The sequence below is a fragment of the Lissotriton vulgaris genome, chromosome 1_1 (genome assembly GCF_964263255.1).
Source record: "Lissotriton vulgaris chromosome 1_1, aLisVul1.2, whole genome shotgun sequence".
Lineage (NCBI taxonomy): Eukaryota > Metazoa > Chordata > Amphibia > Caudata > Salamandridae > Lissotriton > Lissotriton vulgaris.
This window is the reverse complement of record NC_141685.1, coordinates 721961996-721984038: the sequence shown is the minus strand read 5'-3', so window position 1 is coordinate 721984038 and position 22043 is coordinate 721961996. Positions and strand designations below refer to the sequence as shown.

Genomic DNA, 22043 nt, shown 5'->3' with positions numbered 1-22043 from the left:
CCACTATGGTTGGTGGGCAGTTTAAAGCTGTGATCGCCTTAATCCATTCCTCAATGTCAGGGTTGGTTTTGGGTGGGGAGATTAGGAGAAATTCTGTGTTTTTGCGTTGAGTTTCAGCTGGTTAGAGGTGAGCCATTGGACAGTCAATTTCAAGGCCTCATTCAGGGAAAGATTCTCCTCAGGAGAAGAGATTTTGATGTAGATCTGGGTGTCGTCGGCATACATGTGGTAGGAGATATTTGCGGTGCATAGCACTTCAGCTAGCAGTTCGAGGTAAAGGTTTAAGAGGGTAGGAGACAGGGTTGATCCTTAGGGGACTCCATTCGTGATCGGAGAGGGAGTGGACAAGTTACCACTTATTAGGAATCTCTGTGAGCGGTTCTGGAGGAAGGACCTAAACCATTCAAGAACAGGGTCATCCAGTCCCATCCTGAGTTTGAGGCGTTCACGTAGTTTTTCTTGGTTTACCGTATCGAAAGCCAAGGATAGATCTAGGAGGATTAGGAGACAGGTTTTGCCTTGATCAGGGGCTTGGAGGGCCTCATCCACGATGTAGAGAAGGGTGGTTTTAGTGCTGTGCCCAGGCCTGAATCCGAATTGGAAGTCATCTAGTAGGTGGACATTGGTGATGTGTTGGCTCAACTGCTGGTGCACACATTTCTCAAGGACGTTAGTTAGGAGTGGGATATTGGATACATGTCTAAAGTTGTCAGGTGAAGCAGGATATAGTGCAGGTTTTTTTAAGATGGGGAGGACTTGGCCGGCTTTCAGAGAGTCAGGTATCGACCCCTGTAGAAGGGAGGCGTTGATTATTGCAGTCCAACTAGGAATGATAGATTGAGAATTTCTGGTCTGGCGGAGAAGTTTTAAATGTGCAGCTGAAGGGTGCTGTCTCCAGTTTCTTTATGTCTGCCGGAGGGATCTCCTCGTTGAGGGACCCACTGAACCAGGAGTTTCTGTCTTTGATTTGGGTTCTTTTTAGTTTCAGCGGAGCAAGATCATCAAGAATGTTAGATATAGTCGTGGAGTAATGTTCATTGAGGTCATTGACTGTTGTGATATTGGGGGCAGGTCGGACTTGCAGGGTGCAGCCAGTTTCCCGTGATCAAAGTTCTTGGTATTTCTAATCCAACGTTTTGGAATCACAGGTTGCGGTGAACTTGTCTTGTGGGTGCCAGATAATAGGAAGGTGATAGCGTGGTGGTCAGACCAGTCAAATGGGTCTATAGAGAAATCTTGACAGCTGACTCCTTAGCGATGACCCAGTCTAGAGTGGCGCCTTTTGAGTGTGTTGGGAGTGAGCAGGCTTGGGTGAGGGCTTGGCCAGCCAGGAAGTCTTTGATGGGGTTGACCTGAGGGTCCTTGAGGTTGTTCCAGTGCAGATTAAAGTCATCAAGGAAAATGTCTTTTGAGCTGGAGGAAACCCTGGCTGTGATGATTTCTATGAGGTGGTCATTAAGGTGGTAAAAGATGTGCAGACTACACAGTTGAGTCGCGTTGCTTCATATGGAAAGTGCAAGGTATTCGCAGGAGTCTGTGGAATCTGCCAGAAGTTCAGTGACAAGGAGGTTAGAGCGGTAGATGTAGGCAGTACCTCCCCCTTTATTTTAGATTGCCTGTCCAGCTGGCAATGTTATAGTTGGGGGGGACTAAGAGGTCTAGGCAGGGAGATGAGGATCCGTTGAGCCACGATTCGGTCAGGATTACTAAGTCAAGTTTTTGGCTCAGGATGAGTTAGGGGATATCAGCGGCATGCTTAACTGCTGAGCAGCAGTTAATTAGGAGGCCAGACAGAGGGGGGACGAAGAGAGTGTCGTGAGTTGGGACAGGAAAGGGTGCTAGCTCTAGGTTGCTATCAAACACACTTCTGTTGAAGAGGGTAGCTGATCTGTTGGGGTTGATTGCCACTGTGCGGATAGCATGTTTGTCATTCACATCTAGTAGACTAGGGATTACTGGGGCAGAATTGTAGGTAAGGAGAATGGCTAGAATTTCCTGTGAGGTCTGGTGGACTTGGGGTTACAGGGACAGAATAAAATGAAAGGAGGAGGGCTAGAATTTCCTCCTCCGAAAGGTAGCAGGGCTGCTTGCGAGGGCGAAGGTGTCGCAAGGATAGCGGTAACAGGTTATAGTGTGCATTATCTCCAGATGGGTGCCAGCCTACCCAGCTCGGAGGAAGGACACACTCACCATACATAAACTGTTCTCACAAGAGTTAGTGAGGAGGTTCAGATTTTCTTGCAAGTGCTCGCCAACTTACCATTGGCGAGCCTCTCCAGATAAAAAACTTTGCTATGCGTCACTTCACAGAGTTTTCAGAAACTCTACATTGTGCTTGGAATGTGGAGAGGGCAATAGCCTGCAAACTCTGCAGGCGGGGCAGAATTCTGCACCTACCCCTATTTTTCAACAGGTTGCAGCTATTACCCTGAATTTGAATCAAGAACAGTGACACAATCAGTCCCAGAAGCTGGATGCTGTTTAAAAAGCATGCCCAAAAGACCTGCCTGGAATTATTTTCGAAAGCCCCCTTCCAAGTGATCCTTGCCATGAATACTGCTATTAAGTGTGCTGGAGTACCATACTGGGTTCATGCATTGCATACTCAGAGAGTGAGTGAACCTAATGAAGAAATAGTGGGCCATATTATCAAGAAAGGGCGATACATTATCGCCGCTTTTATCGGCAGGAAACTGCCGCTAAAGTGGCGAAAATGGGCTTGATAATATGCCCTTGTGAATTCCCATAGAAGCCCAGGTTAACACCAGAACCTGAGCTTCTATGCGAATTCACAAGGGCATATTATCAAGTCCATTATCACTGCTTTAGCGGAAGTTTCCTGCTGATAAAAGCAGCAATAATGTATCACCCTTTCTTGATAATATGGCCCAGTGTTCTTTGAACCAGAACTGATGGCACTAGTAGTCCGATCTGCTCAAGTTGTACAAGTACCAAGAGTGGTACCACAAGGAGCACAAAAGCAAAGAGAAGAAAGGAGTGAAAAATAACAGACAGCTGCACCAATTCTGCCTCCTGGGATCAAATCAAATTATACTTGCAGTAAACAGAGGGGGGAAGATGTTTTTAAAATGTCTGCAAGAAAGAAAAAGATGGATATAAAAATAAAATGACTTATCCAAAGTTGAAATTAAATAGAAACAAAGGGGTGAAGTATTTGTTTTCAAAAGAAGAAATCAGTTAAGAAAAGGGTCAGTAGGGGTTAATTGAACACACATTTGAAATTGCAGGAGGCATATGTCAAATATTGCAAGGAGAAGAATCAGTCATACCAGTCTATTTTATTTTTGAACAGGATGTCTATTTCTAGTTGCCAGCTGATTGAAAAGGTACTTGCTATTTAGTTTTGTTGTTCCCAAAAATGTATCATGTATATAGTGTTTGTGATTTACTAATGACACTTTCAAACAGACATACACATAGTGTAAGAGAAGGATCCCAACTAGTGGGAGACCTCTTTGGAGCAATCATTCCATCAGCAGTGGTAAACCTAAAGGATGAGAAGATCAGACTGCTTTCAACGGGGATTGACAAATTAGCAACCAGCACCTCTGTTACTCTACCAGTTGTAAATAATGAATTAGTAGCTATTAGGTCCATTGTTTCACAGAATCGCTTAGCATTAGACAATAGATGTGGAGAAGTGTGGCTCAGGGGTTAGAGGCGGCAGACCTGGAAGCTGAGATCGGTCCTGGACCAGGGTTCAATTGCCCGCCTCGGCGGGTCTTGGGCTAAAAATTCCACGGACTCGATAATTCTCGCTCCGGTGCCTTCTTGACTCACGGGTTCACACTCTGCGACTCTGGGCAATAGCTTGCTTAATCTCCACAATGGCCCCTCGCGGCGGGATGCCTGACTTTCACCTTGTGGATACCCGCTGGGGCTATCACACAGGGGAATATCAGGACGGGTTCCCTAAGCAAGCGCCGGGACACCCACTGCGGGTAGCTGTGCGCTATATAAGCTCAACTACATACTACATACAATGTACTTGCTGAAAAAGGCAGAGTTTGCAAGCTACTGAAAGATCAGCATTGTTGCTCCTTTGGTCCTGTCTCTGATGAATGTAAGAAAATATTAAAATTCATCAAAAATATTTCAGATCTAAAACCTGAATTATAGCCATTTGGACAACCAGTGTATTATGAGGTGTAAAAACAGGATTTTCTGCCATTAGCAATTGGGTTGTACTGTTGGAGGAGAAGTCATAAAAACTGTTGTGGTACCACTACTAACAGTAAGGTTTGGCATATCAACATTAGTTGATTTATTTAAAAGCTATACATATTATTTGAACAGGAGAAAGGCTAAAGAAAGGAACAAGCGAATGAAAAAGATTAAGAGTTAAATGATTTAATCAATAAAAATACAACAGAATAAAGAAATATCTGAGCTGAAAAGAAAGAGAACTGAATAAACAAAGGAGGAGGAAAGTAATATCTGAGTGATTCATTTGTGAAAAATATGTGATGGTTTAAAAAACAGCAGGGGGGGGTTGGAGGAGCTTATACCAATATCAAGAAAATAGCGTACATATAGTAACACGCAGAATTCAAAAGAATTACACGAGAATTAAAAAAGTGTGCTTAAAATGTGAAAAATGTAATACACATTCATACTTGACTACATTTGGTCTAAACAGCTGATTCAGTAATATTTTCCCACTGACCCATTACCCCAACGTAGGTGCAAAAAGTGCACAATAGAAATTTTATTTTTGCTGACCATCCCGCAGACATGTATTACTTCCACAAATAAAAATTTTCTTAGGATGGTCATGTAATTCAATTAATGTTTCTACTTACACCATGATTGTTGTTACATGTTTTAATTAAATATGATTTCGAATGATAAAGATGAAGATTCCTGATGGGAAAATAGTTTGTCTTCGGGAATAACTGCCAAGATCATTACACTGGACATTGCTACCTGATAAGTTTCTAACAAATTTGTATTGTGTGCCCAGTGAGAAGACAAGGAGTTCCCATGAAGAGACTAAAAAGATGATTGGCTGGCATCATGAAATGCAGCATTGAGATTTCTGCGTTGTTTATATTACTACGTGTTCCTAGATTAGGCTCAGAGGAGATTTTGCCATATTGTAGACAATATCTTTGCTTTCCCTGCTACTGTACAAAACTTTGGTCTATAATTCTACTGAGTTGCTTGAACTTCTCTTAATGAGTACTTCTGTTTTTGATATTCAATTTATATAGAAGCTGTGTGCTTATGTTCTCACTCTATCATTCTGACAAAGAACTCATCAGGGGTTCGGATTAATGCTTTCCTCCCATTATTAGAATAGGGATTCATTCCTTTATGGAACAAGCTTAATGTATTTGATTATTTTGATGAATTAATATGATGATCTTAAACTGCTGATTAAAAAAAGGATTGTATACTAAATGATGCATTAAACATGTTTTTATCTCATGACTAACTCTCGTCATTGGCTGAGATAACATTGCGATTTTAAAGACATTTATGTGGTACAGGTCCTGATAAATCTCATTCAACGTCAAAGATCTGCCAAACAAATAGAAGGTTTTTAGACTCTAAACAGGTGACATTGCTTTCTTGTAAACTTATATTTAACCAAAACTCCTGGCTTCAACATCTGCACTTCATGGATCACCGTTGTCTCTTATATTACGGGATATCTGGATGGATTTATCATGAGGACAGTGACACAGGCAATTATACCATTTAGATGCTTAGGTTGTTAAGTCAACATTACTGCTCAATACAGGACATTGCAATTCATGCTTCTAACGTGGAAGTAGCCATTCAGACAATTGAGAGACTCTATTCATATGACATTGTTTAAAAGTGCACTCATTCAATTATGTGTGATGGCCAATGTCATGACTTTGTTTGCTCTCACACCACGAAGAGGTTATTAGAATTTTGTGAATGCAGTTGTCATTCCTTTACAGTCTATACTTACTCTGATACAGATGGGGTATGCAATGAACCCCTCTTCACATATTTGAGATAAGTCACTTGAGCGTGTGTGTTTTATGTATCCTTCTTTACAAGAAAATTCAATAACTTGACCATGAGTGGCATATTGTAGGTTTGCAAAGCCTGGAAGAAGCTTTATGTTCTTCTGGTCAAGTTCTTTCTGTTCCAATATGCATGAACCTGAAAAATTGAGAAACCATATCGTAAATCTGTGAAAAGACATCACAGTGTAATTATATACAAGGACATAATACAGCTGATTTTCCACAAATTACTTTTGTACATTTCTAATTTTTCATTTTTAAGTTTGCTTACTTCCCATAAAAATGAGTCCTCCAGATGTTAAAGTTGAACATATGTCCCTGAATATAACCTCTGTGAAACCTATTGTCTGTGCCACTGCATGTTTTTATCCTCAAGAGAAGGAATCCGTACATAGACACTCAGCAGTCACCTTTCAATTAATGTTTTCATCTTTCAAAAAATCCATTTAAGGATGGATGATGTAAATACAAACACATTAGTTGCGACATTAAACGTTGGGTGTTAAAAGAGATTTGTAGCGCTCATGTAGAAATACACTTGAATATCTTGTTATTTAGGTACAATTCAAGTGGGTGCTTGCAATAACAATGGGAGAAGAGAACACCCCACTTCTCTCTGCGTAATCAAAAGATTAGGCACACTTGATAACCACACTAATTGCAGCACACCCCTTATCACAAATACTATTTTTTTATTTTCTCTCTAAAAAAGCATTAAACAATCCAAGGCTCTTGAAGTTTTCTTCTTTTTTAATGATTTCCAACTCCAGTCCCATGCCAACGCATTTCGCCGTTAAACACAACCCATCGGCTTTCTCAAGGCTGGAAATGATACAAAAAATGCTTTTACAATAACAATTCCAAATGCAATACATTAAAATTCAGAGCCCCATATGGCCAAGACAACTTTGTGCTCTCCATTTCTTATAAAACCGTAAAAAACATGCACCAGATTCGAAAAATTATTACTGTACACCTTGTGATATAGCCTGCATAAAAAAACCAATCACCAATGATAACAATTCACAGAATACATTGAATAAAAGGTTACATATCGAAAAAATGTGTTATACTTCATTTACCAGATAAGTTGCCTAGTGTGAAAGTGATTCGTTTTAGCTGAGACCATTTGTGTTGTAATTAATTCATAGCCCATGTGTTTGCAAACAACAAATTGTAAATACCTTGAATATGTGTCACTTCAGTACCTAACATAAAGACAGGATCGATTTAGCACCCATTATAGTAATGGCAAAAAAGGCAAACATGTATAATTGCGTGTTTATTCAGTAATTTGAATATTAACCGGACTATTCCCTACCTCCTGTGTGGAAACAACTCCTTTTCCAGTGTCCTTGCTTCATTAAGAGTTCATAAAATCTATAAATGCATCCGCATTCGTTCTGAAATGAATGAATAAAGGCATACACTAGCCTTAGAACGTTTCTCATGGATTATTCTCTTTTGATTATCCACTTAAAGCAGTGTTCTTCAATCTGTGGGGCGCGCCCCCCTGGGGGGGCGCAACACCTTTCCAGGGGGGGCGCGCACTCCACTTCAATCTCATCTTGGTTCCCTGTGTCCCTCCGTCCCTGCAAGTCTTCCTGAAGGATTTTGGTATGTGGAAGGGGGAGGGAGGGGGATCGATGGGGCACGATGTGCCCGTTCTTTTGTCTTATTAACTCTCCCAGGAGGGGGTTAATTCACCGAGCTGAAATGCTTCAGCTGCAGTAGTAGGCGAGAATCTCCTCTGCTAAAACTGAAAGCAAACAAACAGACACACTTTCGGTTTTAGCAGAGGAGACCCCTCGCCTCCCACTGCAGCTGAAGCATTTCAGCTCCATGAATTAACCCCCTCCTGGGAGAGTAAGCTCTTCCCAGAACGACACAGTTTCCAGAGTTCGAGTCTCAGCAAAGAAGCTGAACATCCTGTGATTGTGGGCAAATCACTAATATCTCCCCATGCTTAACAAAAGAACACATGAGGGAACGCAGCAATATCATTAAAAAAATTAAACTTTAGTTCTTGCTAGATTTGGGAAGTGCGGAAATTGAGGTGTTAGTTTGACGAAGGCATCCAGGACGGTTTACAAAAATGAAAGCAAAGCACTGGTGCGATTCCTGCTATCTGGCCATAAATACTCTGAAAAGACCCAGATGGCAACACATGAAGTGCCGCCATTAGTTTCCCATGTGTAATGTGCACATCAGGATTGCGTTTCTGCTATGGAAATTTTTCTACATAAATAAAATTAATTTCCACCATGCTTGCTCATGATTGCAGGGGGTCAACTAAAATGCACCCAGAGGAGGACTAGGCGTGGAACCTGGAATTTTGATTTTTGTAGGATTCTGTGTGCATTAGGATTTTATGCTTCGGCAAAAATGCAGCAATCTAGACAAATTGTATATGTAATTCCTCAATCCGTACATTTATGTGTTTTGTGTAATGGGGTGCCTATAGAATATTTTCTGTCTTTGAAAAACATCTAAGGTACTACATACTATGTCTGTTAAAGGCCTACGTTATTGTCAAGGTACTTTCCTTCTGAGGCATCTATGACAATGTCTATAAGAGATAGCCCTCTAGTTAAGCAACGTGGCTTGTTACAAGTTACTGCCTCTCTCATTATTTCCTTTGGTCCATGTTTCATGGAGGAGAAACCATTCACTGCTACCAAGAGTAGATGAGTGTGACCACTGCTACCTATAGTAGGTAAATGTGCCCACTGCTACATAGAGTAGATGAGTATGCCCACTTCTACATTGAGTAGATGGGTGTGTCCACCTCTACTTAGAGAAGATGAGAATGTCCACTTCTATCTAGAGTAGATGAGTATGTCCATTGCTACATAGAGTTGATCAGTGTTTCCACCTTTACCTAGAGTAGATGGGTATGTTCACTGTTCCCTAGAGTAGGTGGGTAGAACCACTGTTACCTAGGGAAGATGTAGATAAGTGTGGCTACTGCTACCTAGAGTAGATAAGTGTGGCCACTGCTACCTAGATTAGGTAAGTGTGCCTACTGCTACCTAGAAAAGATGTGAGTTTCCACCTCTACCTAGAGTAGATTAGTATGTCCACTTCTAACTAGAGTAGATGAGTATGCCCACTTCTAACTAGAGTAAATGGGTGTGTCCACCTCTGCCTAGAGTAGATGAGTGTCTCTGCTTCTACCTAGAGCATATGAGTGTGTGCACTGCTACCTAGAATAGATTTGCACACATCTTATCTTGGAAAGTGATGTTTGAGCTGTGTAATAAGCCTCTGTCATTTCACCACACCCACTCACTCACAAACCTGCAGTTTACTAAACACTCTTATTGTATTGAATGTTATTAGCTGAATATGCCCGGAATGTGCGCGTGGTGGTCGAGTCCAGAAATTTCTGTCAGGTGGTGGGGGGCCCAACATCTAAAAAAAATTCAGCTGGGGGGGCTCAACCTACAAAAGTTTGAAGACCTCTGACTTAAAGTAACCACCGCCATCTAGTGGCCGGTCTTACCTGCGCTTTCAAAGCAGGGCGTGCAGTTAAATAGCTGTAAACCGAAGCTATACCTTCCAATCCCAAATTAGGCTACAACCGCCTCATCTGTAATGTGTAAAATACAGCATTTCACTTGCATATTTGTCAACACTAACTTGGTCTTTTTCTGAGCTAGCAGTCTAAGCCAAGTGACATACCTCAATCTCATCAATCAAAATCCGAACTTCATATCTTGCTGCCGCCTGCTCATTCACGTTTCTCCCTGTCAAAAGTCAAATGTACAACGTGCTATTACTACTCAGTGCCTATATACCGAACCGCTCCCCCAGTCCTTAGTCTTAACCGTGTACTTTCACGTTGTGTACCACCCGAGTGCAGGCGACATCGATCAACTTCCTGATTCCCTTAAGTAAATTCAATTTGGAAGAGAAAACAGACTACCGGCCAACAAACACGACCGCCATCTTTAAATGGACCAATTTTCTTCAGTTATGTCTACAGAATCCCACTATTAAGCTGCACTAGTAGCGTTTGTGGATATCTTAATCCTCACAAACAATTCCTTTAATAGCAAGCGCTACAATTGTCATAATTAATAACCAGTTATACTGTTATACTTAAATGTCAAATTACTGTGCTAAGTTCCCAACTACAGCGCTAAGTTCCATCCTTCATAATTCTTAAATTTTATCAATTTCAGGCGCTTTAGTTACCTCATTCCCCATGTCAGTCCTTATTCTAACACCGAGTTCCCTTTCACTTATCACTTACACTCCTGATGCTATTTCTCCTACATAGGTCATTATTGTCAAGTGCTATGGTTGATTACTTCTACCCTTAAACTCTAGTATTCGATGCTATAATGTAGCACTATCTTCTATTTCTGACGATATACCGTGATCCCTCTCGAACTTTGTGACAAAAATGTATGACTGAGCTTACAGTATCATTTAAAAAGTTATCTATACAGTTAATCACCAAGAAAATATTGAAGCTCCTGATCAAAATTCAGGCCGTCCTCTACGGCCCGTAAACGCATGATCCATCTTGCCTCCTGCCTCCTTAGTTTCAGTTCTCTATTTCCACCCATGGGTCTATGTTCACATGATCAATTCCATAAAATGTGAAACTCTCACTTTGATCTTGCATGTTGCAATTGTGAATATGCTCCGCTATTGGGTACCTTACATCGTTGTTTTTTATTGCTCGTAGATGCTCGCTCATTCTTTCCTTCAGCATGCGGATCGTGCTACCCACATAAATTCATAAGCATTTGCACTCAATGATATAAATAACATATTTTGTGCTACATGTAATATTCATTCTTATATCATACACTTTTCCATCATTGATTCGAAAGCTCTTAGTTTTATCTTTGGCACATCTACACATGCCACAGTTACCGCATTTGTAAAAAGGTGAAGGTGGAGGATGCCAAAGGAAAGATGGTGAAGGGTTGAGGGCTCTGAGGTTTGATTGATTATTTTGTATAAAGTGCTTGTTGAGAAACGCAAGGATTCATGAAGACCTCTTGTTAGGATTTCACAATGAAATAATTGCATCTTTATCTAATTAGCTGCTCTATTGTCTGGCAGGAAACAAAGTCCAGTCTTGTAGAAGCTGTGTACACTTGAAGAGCTGATTTATGAGTCTGATGGTAGCCTCAACGAGGGGGGGAAATTGAGCTAAGTTGCACTGTGGTGCAAGGATGCCTGCATTGGGGGTGGGCAGCACACAGTGTTCCAACGGAAGGAGATCGCAGAAATGTTGCATAGCTTTGTAAATATGTAGCATTTCTAGTCCCTCCCTTTTATGCAGTGCAACACAGCTACTTTGCTTGCTGCCTCGCATTGAATGAAAGATTGGTAAATATGCCTGTGGTGCATTCTTTCTTATCCCATTACACATGCTCCAGACAGCTGTAGAAGAGAGGTTGAACGGCAAGGACTTAAGTGCCATTGAAATATATGTTGATTTGGATGTCACAGTTACCCTTCAAAATAGAGGCAGCATTCACCTTAGCCCATGATCTCACACTGTCCTTGCTTGTCAATCACAGGCTAAGGTAGAGTCAAGCAGGTTCCAGCCGGTGAGAAGTCAGGACAATGCTATGAACAGGATGCAGAAGTAGACTGAGCCAGGGTTTGTCTAGAGTGAACACATAGTAAAAGCTACACATGTGTTTCTGAATAGATAAATGGGGAACTGCCACTCAATGTGTATTCACCATCCTCGTAGCAAAATAAAAGAGCATGATGGGATGATAAAATCCTAATTAAGGATAATGAAAAAAGTAAGCTGAGATTTTGCCAATAATACAATAAGATATAGGAAGGATGGTTGGTTTAATTGAGTTAGCAGTGCATTAGGAAGTGGAAAATCTGTTATCAAATTGTAGGAAATGTCCAAGATAGTGTGGAATATCAGAACATTTCACTGATGAAGTTAAAATCTATGAATACAATTGTGCATGCAGATAAACTTTATGTATGAGCCTTGAAAGGAATATTATGAGAAAAGTTATGGGCTGTGGTCCATGTAGGCTAATTATTGAAATATGACAAGGGACAGATCACGATGTTGTTTGTAAAGTATCCAAATGGCATTTGGTTAGTACGAATCCGATTCAGAACCCGCCTTTCCGATCAACTTGGACACTTTTCTGAAAGACTTGTTATGATGGTTGGAAACTGTTTGGATTTTCCGATTCGGTTTCCGAACGGCTATTGGTGTAAACTAGTCGGTCGGAGCCGAATCGTAGTGGTCTATGGACTGCATTTCCGACTGAGCGATTAGGATGTCTTTGGACAGCCTTTCTGAATCAGTTGTTCCGACACAGATTGGCTGTTGGAACCTGCATTTGGGGGCCCGGAGCAGGCTCTCCTTCACCCGAGGTATCCGAATGAGGCCCCTGGGGGAACCCAAGGGTCCCCCCTTTAAATGCATGCACAGTGTGGCAGGCACGATGGGGTGCCTGCCACAGGGTGCATGATTTTCAGAAAGCACCCCTTTCTTCAATGGGAGCCTGTGTAGTCGGCCGGAACACAAACTGTTTCTAAATTCTTGTTATCCCTGCATTACCTACCTACTTAGTTATATTTTTTCCAGCGTCGTTTTTTTACATCAATCTAACTGCCTCTGACTCTGTACTACTATTAGTCTGTCTGTAGCTTGCCAAGTTGGCCACTATTTTTTTTTTTTAAGTTTTAAAACTCAGATTCACCAATAGCTCTAGCCACCGAGTACAGTCCTTTGGGTTGTCCTCTTCCTAATCTTGAGAGTATTTTCGGCAATTGCCACCAACAAAATTCCCAACCAGATATTTTACTATTTTTGATAGGCTACGACTTACTACTGTCTACTCTACTCTAGTACCCAATTTGTACCAGTGATGTATGTATGTATTTATTATATTTTCTCAATCTTGCTAGTGAAAGCAAAATAAGGGGAGGCGTATATGGCATTCAAAAAATGCGTGATGTTTTTTCTAGGCATATCGACCACCAGTGCCGGGGCCAGCGGCGGGGCAGGTGACGCCAGCCGGAGGGAGCAGATGCGGAAGCCAATACAGGGGTGGGTGAGCCAGTAGCAGTGGTGGTCAGTGATAAGTTGTACTTATATTCCTTACTTATTGACAGTAGTTACACAGTCGCTGCAAGGGTATACTGCACTTTACTGTTGAGAGAGACTAAGTTGTTGTGAACAACGGTTGAAGAAGACACCCTTTATTTAGCATTAGCAATAGCATTAGCAACGGTAGTTGAGTAACTAATGGCCTCTTCTATCTGACTCCAACTCAGCTAGGAAAGTTGTACGAAGAAGACTAAGAGTCATACGACCTTGATGGATGGGTCGAACGAAATGAGAAAGAAAGAGGAACAACGGGCGACATGTAATACATATATGACGGGCAGAGAAGAATGCCAGGTAGGTTGCTCCCCCTCCGCACATCACCGCCTGTGTTTCCCTGACCATCTGCCACTGCCGCTGCTGAGGAAGTTTGAGGCCCTCCACCATCCGCAGGCAACCACCTGCGCCTCATCCCTCTTGGCCAGTTGTAGTCCTTAGGTAGGTTTGTCATCCTCCGCTTTATTGCTTTTATTGTCTTCCCCCGCTGCCTGTACGTGGTCCGTGCCCCTTTTTCTTCCCTCTGTTCCCCTCGTTGTCCCTATGCTCTCTCTGCCCGGTCTTTTCTTCTGTACCCCTCGCTGCTCCGTGTCCCTGCCCAGTTTTCCCTTCTGTTCCTCTCGCTGTCCTATGCCTCTCTGCCCGTTCTGCCTTCTGTTCTTAGCTGCCCCTGTATTTATGTATTCTGTATTTTGCCTCTGTGCCACTTGTTTTTCCGGTATTTCTGTGCCCTTTTTACCTTCTGTGCCACTCGTTTTTCCCTCGTTTTTGTGCCCCTTTTGCCTTCTGTTCCACTCGTTTTTTGTGCCCGTCTGCTTTCTGTGCCACTCGTTTTTCCCTCGTTTTTGTGCCTCTTTTGCCTTCTGTCCCACTCGTTTTTTGTGCCCTTCTGCCCTCTGTTCTACTTGTTTTTTGTGCCCTTTTGCCCTCTGTGCCACTCGTACTTCGCTCGTTTTTTTGTGCCGTTCTGGCTTCTGTTCCACTAGTTTTTGTGCCCTTCTGCCCTCAGTGCCTCTAATTTTTTGTGCCCTTCTGCTCTCTGTGCCACTTGTTTTTCCCTTGTTTTTGTGCCCCTTTTGCATTCTGTTCCACTCGTTTTTTGTGCCCTTCTGCCCTCTGTTCCACTCATTTTTTGTGCCCTTCTGCCCTGTGCCACTCGTTTGCCCTCATTTTTTTATGCCCCTTTTGCCTTCTGTTTCGCTCATTTTTTGTGCCCTTCTGTCCTCTGTTCCACTCGTTTTTCCCTCGCTTCTGTGCCCCTTTTTCCTTCTGTTACCTCTGTCCCTCACCGCCCTCGCCGCTGCGTCCCCTGCTGCCCCGCCCCCCTGACTGCCCACTGCCCATTTGCTGCCCCCGCCTCCCTGCTGCTCCTCCCTCCCACCTCCCCATATATACCGGCCAAAGGCAAGCCTATCTGCGCCCATCCACGCCTGGACCGCGCCCGGTGCCAGAACCCCTGGTCCCCGCACCCGCCACGACGACCGCCGCCACTACGACACCAGAACTCTGCACGCTCTCAACTCCGGACGGAGCCACACCTGCTTGAAGGCCGCCCTGAAACGCACACAAGGCCCCTTCACCTGCCAGAAATGCAGCTACACCAACCTCAGAGCTGACCACCCGCCAAGAAAGACCCCCAACCATCTCAGATGCATACTACTGAACACCCACTCCACAAGCAAGCATGCCATTGAGCTCTGGGACCTGCTCGACACAACATCCCCGGACATTCCCTTCCTGACAGAGTCCTGGTTTAATGACTCCTCCGCACCCGACATCGCCATAGCCATCCGAGACGGCTACAAGATCACCCGCAGAGACCGCACCAACGGAGTCGGAGGTGAATCGCCATCATCCACAAGAACAGCATCAGGGTCTCGACTAGCACCGACAACGCACTGAGCACCGCCGAACACATGCATTTCCAGATACACACAGACCCTAACTCCACCCTCAGAGGCACCCTCGTCTCCCGACCCCCCGGACCCGGCCCCCAGTTCAGCGACTCCATTGCCGACTTGATCAGGACCCATGCCCTGACCTCCAACAACTACATCCTCCTCGAAGACCTGAACTTTCACCTTGAGAACAAAAATGACAACAACTCCACAACCCTGCTCGACAACCTCGCCAACCGCGGACTGAAGCAACTCGTCACAACGCCCACCCACTCCGCTGGCCACACGCTCGACCCCGTCTTCTCCTTAAGCCTGCATGTCTCAGTCAGCCACACCACTGAGCTCCTCTGGACCGATCACCGCTGCCTCCACTTTGCCTTCCAGAAACCCACCACACACATCCGCACCCTACAGATCCCCTGCCTCTGCTGGAGCAAAATCACCGAAGACCAACTACACTTAAATCTCTGTCTAGGCCCACTCACTGAACCTCCAACACCGACGACGCTGCCCACATCCTCAGATGCTGGATCGAGGACTGCATCAACACCCTCGCCCGCTGAAGAAACCCCACCACAGAGACACCAGCAAGAGGTCCAGCTGGTTCACCCCAGAACTCCTAGCCTCCAAGTAAGCCTGCCGGAAACCAGAGAAGAAATGGCACAGTGAACAAACTCCGGACAGCCACGCAGCACACAAGGACGCCATCCGCAACCACCACCACCTCATCAGGGTGACCAAGAGGACCTCCTTCAAAGACCATCTCAACAACAATGCACACAATAGCAAGGAGCTCTTCAACATCATGAAGGAACTCTCCAACCCCAGCTCCAACAACAACAACATATCGCCGTCACAAGCCCTGTGCGACTCCCTCGCCAGCTTCTTCCACTGCAAGATAGAAAACATCCATGACAGCTTCAACACCCAGACACCCCCACAAGCACCAACACAACAGACCCTCTGCACACCATCGACCATGACCCCGTTCTATCCTGGGCCAGCGTGAGCATCGATGACACCATCAAGACCATGCACACAATCCACTCCGGCTCTCCATCAGACCCATTCCCGCACCACGCCTTCAACAGAGCAAGCAGCTCCTTCGCACCCCAACTGCGCAATATCATCAATCTCTCCCTCGAGACTGGGACCTTCCCAGAGATCTGGAAACACGCCGAGATCAACGCCCTACTCAAAAAACCTAAGGCAGAGCCAAGAGACCTCAAGACCTTCTGACCCATCTCTCTGCTCCCCTTCCCCGCCTAGGTCATCGAGAAAACCGTCAACAGACAGCTAACCCGATACCTTGAAAACAGAATCCTGGACCCTTCCCAGGCAGCGTTCCGCAGTAACCACAGCACAAAGACTGCCCCCATCGCTGCCACTGAAGACATCAGGACCCTGCTGGACAACGGCGAAACCGCAGCACTCATCCTCCTAGATTCTCTGCCGCCTTCGACACCATCTGCCACCGCACACTACGCGCACGCCTCCACGCTGCAGGGATCCGAGACAAGGCTCTGGATTGGACCACCCCCTTCCTCTCTGGCAGAGCACAGAGCGTCTGCCTCCCCCTTTCCGTTCCAAAGCTTCCAAGATCATCTGTGGCGTACCCCAGGAATACTCCTTCAGCCCGGCGCTGTTCAACATTTACATGGCCCCATTCACACACGTAGCCTGACAGCACGACCTCAACATATTCTCCTATGCCGACGACACTCAGCTGATCCTCTCCCTCACCAAGGACCCCATCACCGGCAAAGCCAATCTCCATGAAGAAATGAAGGCCATCGCCGACTGGATGAAGAACAGCCATCTGAAGCTGAACTTGGACAAGATGGGGGTCCTTATCCTCAGCTCCGACCCTTCAGCCTGGGACAACTCCTGGTTGCTGACTGCACTGGGGGTAGCCCCGACACCCACCGACCACGCACGCAACCTGGGAATCATCCTCAACTCAACGCTCTCAATGACCAAGCAAGTCAATGCCGGCCCCTCCTCCTGCTTCAACACCCTCTGCATGCTCCGCAAGATCTACAGATGGATCCCGACAGATACAAGAAAGACAGTCACCCAGGCCCCCGTCAGCAGCAGACTCGACTACGGAAACGCCCTCTACGCGGGTGCCCCGACCAAGCTCATCAAACGACTACAACGCTTCCAAAATGCCTCGATGTACCATGCCACATCACCCCCCACCTGAGAAACTTGCACTGGTTCCCCGTCAACAAGAGGATAGCCTTCAAGATCCTCACCCATGCACACAAGGCACTCCACAAGACCAGCCCAGCCTACCTCAACAGACGGCTCTCCTTCTACATCCCCAACTGCCAGCTACGCTCCGCCGACCTCTCACTCACCACCGTCCCATGCATCCGAAGAACAACCACCGGTGGGAGATCCTTCTCCCACCTCGCCGCCAAGACATGGAACACCCTCCCACTGAGCCAACGACAGACCGAAGACCTGCTGACCTTCAGGAGGATACTCAAGACCTGGCTGTTCGATCAGTAGCGCCCCCCCCCCAGCACCTTGAGACCCTCGCGGGTATGTAGTGCGCTTTAGAAATGATTGATTGATTTATTGATTGATTGATGCGTGGGATGTGTAGGTGGCTGATAGGAATTGGATGCATGAGTGGTTGAAGGATGGGTGGAAGGTGAAAGAAAGGATGCCTTCCTGGGTGGGTGAAATACTATGGATGATAGGAAAAATCCTCCGGGGGGTTTCATGAGTCAAACACAAATGCATGCAAGGAAGGACGCATGGTTGGTGGTTAAAAAAACATTGCAAATGTATGTTGCTGGTGAAAGGTTTGTTGAGAGATTATTTAAGAAAAATGATAGCCATGTTTACTTTAAATGGATGGATGCCTGGATGTTACAATCATCATTGCATAGGTGGAGACTGCCACTGGATGAAGACAATGTATAAGAAAAATAATAAACTGTGGCCGAGTAGCAAAGCCAAGGAGAATAGAATAAGAGATTCGAATGAAAAAATCAAATGCTAGAAGAGCAACGTAAAGATAAATGGAAAAATCATGGGTAAGAGAAACCAAGACTGTTTTTTTTCATGCTTGTATTTCAGAATACTCCCTTGACTCACAGTAGTTTGCAAGCACAGCATATATATTGTGTATGTATGTCCAAGCACAACTAATGCAAATGAAGGCAGCGTATGAAGACTGCACCCACTCCCAACAGGGCATTACCCCTGCAGTAACTGTAGTGTCTGCCACTTGACCACAGCAACCAAAATGGTCACTTTTAACAACAACTCCACTTGGGAACTACGCCAGTTCTCCAACTGCAACACACCTGGAGTAGTTGACCTTATTTCATGTCCATGCAATCTCCACTATGTAGGTATGACCACTAGAAAAGTGAGTACCCGCATAGTGGAACACAGGAGCAACATAAGGTGCAAGCGTACAACCACTAGAATGACTACACATTTTGTTGAGAATCAACACACACCCAACAATTTAAGGTGGGTGGTGTTAGAACACATCAACAATAGAGACAACCTAGAGAAAAGGCTGCACGAGAGAGAACAGCGCTGGGTGTTCAAACTTCGAACAGATACCGAGGGCCTGATTGACGATATACACTGGGGTGCATTCAGTTGAATCACTAAACAATCATGACACTGGGACCAAGTGCCGAATTACATCCTGGTAATCAGTGTAATCTAATATGCATGGGAGGACCCATATAGACCAGCAGACAGTAATGGTCTTGTCCCACCCTGCTCCCAGCATGCACTGGGATATCATTGTGCAATCCCCACATATGGAGATTTATTGTATTCTATCTACATGAAGGTACAATGTGAAACTGGTCCAAAAGTATGGTTCACATAATAACTACCATATAATACAGACACCCTTTCTACCTAACAACTTTGGGGCTTTGTTTTTACGTTTCCACTATCTAGACGTAAATTACTATGCTCTTAATCAACTTCTCTGACACCAGCAAAGTAATGCCTGTAAAATAATACAAAAACATGACTGATAGCTTTTCCTTTGTAAAAATATTGGGACATTGTTTTACGTTCCCATAATTATCCCAATGTAATCTACTATTCTCTAAATGATTTCTTAAACACCACAATACGATAATTGCAAGTAAAAACCAGTAGAATGCTGCGGAGCCCACCCGCACGTTCACCTAACATGGCCGCCAGCCTTTCCACCGGTGGCGGCCATTGCACTTACAATCCCGCGCAGTCTAGTTCCCTAGACCACGCGGTAGAGACCCGGAAACTACTTTACCAAGCCCCGCCGGAGACACGTTAATATGCGGTCCGGCGGGGATGAGAGTTGGTGCTACGACGCGGCGCCCCTTCAAATGAAGTAAGTGCCCATTTTTCCACAGGTACAGCAGGCAATTACAATACTTCATCATATATAGGGAGACACTGCCCCCCCCTGAGTCCATGGAGCAAATCTTTAAATCTTTGAAAGATTTAATTTTTGCCACATTTTATATAATTTTTTTTACAGTATTGTGTTATTTCTGATTGTAATCTTCTGTTAATTTGATGAAGAATACAATTGATTATGAAAACAATTTATGTATGATAGTATGTGAATCCTTTCGTGAGGATTTTTTAACTTTTCACATAAATAAAAACGACTAACTTTGACTTTTTCAATCTTTTTTTATTCATTGACAGTAGTAATTACATGTTTATTGGTCACCATATATAGGAAATGTTTAATTGTGTTGTCTGACTCTACATTTGATTGGTACACCGTGCTGCATTTATCATTGCCTAGGAATGATAAAGCATTGATGATTTGTTCCCTGTCCTAGAAATCTACCTATAATTGGTTCAGGGGGTCCTTGATATTTTCATAATGCAGCATCTACAACACCAACAGGAGCAGGCTCGCGGCACCCACCCAACCTCCACTTAGCTTAGATTTTGAGCCAGACTGGACTGAGCACACACAAATACACAACAACATATCATTTTCCAAATGAAGTAACTAAATTAATGCACCCCTGTCATACAACTACACTCGCCTCCACCACTACATAGACATGTAAGACAGGTGTTGTTGTTGTTGACTGTTTTTTACCTTTTAGGCCACTTCATGAAACACCCCGAGTTATTCCATCAATCATCTCCGATCCTACTGACTGACTGCGAATATGGTATGGTCAACATCATGGTGTCCAACTCTGTAGTGTACCGAGTGAGTCTCCAGAATCAAAAATGCAATGGATCGGCCTGCAGTAGTACAATGTTGTTATTGAACAACAAGAAGGGAAACATTAACTTGAGTCACTTTTAAGCCATCATTTACCTGTTCTTGCGGGGCAGTACCTCTAGGCTCGGAAAGGAGGATAGCTATATTCAAGTTCTTTGGAGGGATTCAGCGAGGCAGGCACACAACACATTTCAATTTTCTTGTACTATTCTCCATTCAATGTCTGGCTTGAGGGAAATGGATTTAGGGCAAGTCAGGACTGGAGCAGGACTAAGAGAAGTGGACTTACTTCTTCACTGACTGCACACAGTTGCAACTCTGATCCGGCAATATAAAGAGTAGGAAGGTGGGGATCTATTTGTGAACAAGAAATACAGTGACACAACAAATAATAAAGTAAATAATGTTACTTAGCTATATCCTTTTTTGGGGGGTTTAGGGATGTCAAAGAAAGAAAGAAAGTAAATGGATATTTTAAGAGCCTAGTTGTCAGGGAAGTAGAGCTTGTCCTCAAACTCTGGTGGTTCACCCAGAAGTAGGTCATCGAATCCCTACTTCCATGACCTAAGTTGCCGTCATCATCTTCCTGATGTGCTGCTTCAGGTATGGTGTAATCTGGTAGTATACAGTGCTGATTCTTTTTGATCATGATTAACCACACTTTGGGGCGAGAGACTCATCCTTCTCACTGTGAAAATGGCACCAGCAGCACTGAAAATACGCTCAGAAGAGACACTTGTGACAGGGCAAGCCAGATAGCTTTACACCAGCCTGCCGAGCACTGGCCATTGGTGCCTTTTTCCATACCAATACAGCAATGGGTTCTGAGCAATGAAGACCTTTGTTGGGTCATCCAGATAGGCCTAGATAATCCGCTCAATGCTCTGGGGTACTCCCCTTTGCTCTGCCTCTTTAGCCTTTGCCTCAGCACTGAACCTAACATGCCCTTGGTGCAGAAGCCATCCCTGTGCTGATTTTGGTGGGGCTGATGCTCCTGTTCTTCTTGATGCTGTTCTTGGTGTTGTTGGTGGTTTTGACTGGTGTGACCCAACCGCACTGCCCTGAAGCTCTGAAGTTGAACTTGATGGCGGCTGCCCTGCAGTACTTGCTGTGGCTTGGAGTAGCAGGCCTCTAATTCTCAGTCGGTCTTTTTGTAAGAGGCTGGCTCCCACAGCTATCCAAGTTTTGTACTTGGCAACATCCTCTTCGAAAAAAAATCAATGTATTCAGTACGTGTTTGTATCGTCGATCCAGAATTGTGGCTCAAATGTAATGGTTGGATAACACAATGCCTCCTTGCACACTTGTATTTTCAGATAAGTGAAGGATTAAGCTCTCTACCAACTTATATGCTTCTTTTTTTTCCTCCACACCTGTGTACATTGCAGACACCCCCTTCAGCTGTTCCTGTAGCATGTTCAACAATGGGATAACTTGGCCCATACTACAGTCCTCCTTGCTGACTTCACCTTTGAAGGGCTTCAAACGAAGTAGCATCTCTGACAGGCATTTAACTAGGCCCTTTTGGTCCATCTCAATGATCATGCCTTTCACAGTTGCATCCCCTCTTTGCATGACATATTCATTGATTGGTCTGTACTGCTCAAACAAACATTCAAGCATGTAATAAGATGAGTTCCACTGTGGTGGCACCTCCTGGATTAGTTCTTTAACTGGCATGCTATGCTCACATTGCATGATCCTCAACTGCTTCCTGGCTTAAAAGAATGGCTGAAATGTGTGCAGAATCTTCTGCAGCTGCTCAGAAAGTTGCTGAC

At 44.4% G+C, this 22043-nt stretch overlaps 1 protein-coding gene across 7 annotated transcripts in view; it reads right to left on the bottom strand.

Moving 5' to 3' along the window:
* Positions 1-22043, bottom strand: part of LOC147747711 (coagulation factor XIII B chain-like) — an 825373-nt gene that overhangs the window by 71031 nt on the left and 732299 nt on the right. For all 7 annotated transcript variants that reach the window (XM_086955018.1, XM_086955010.1, XM_086955043.1 and 4 more), the window contains one exon: positions 5966-6162. In XM_086955018.1, coding sequence (XP_086811144.1) covers positions 5966-6162 — 197 coding nt within the window. The remainder of the gene's footprint in view (positions 1-5965; positions 6163-22043) is intronic.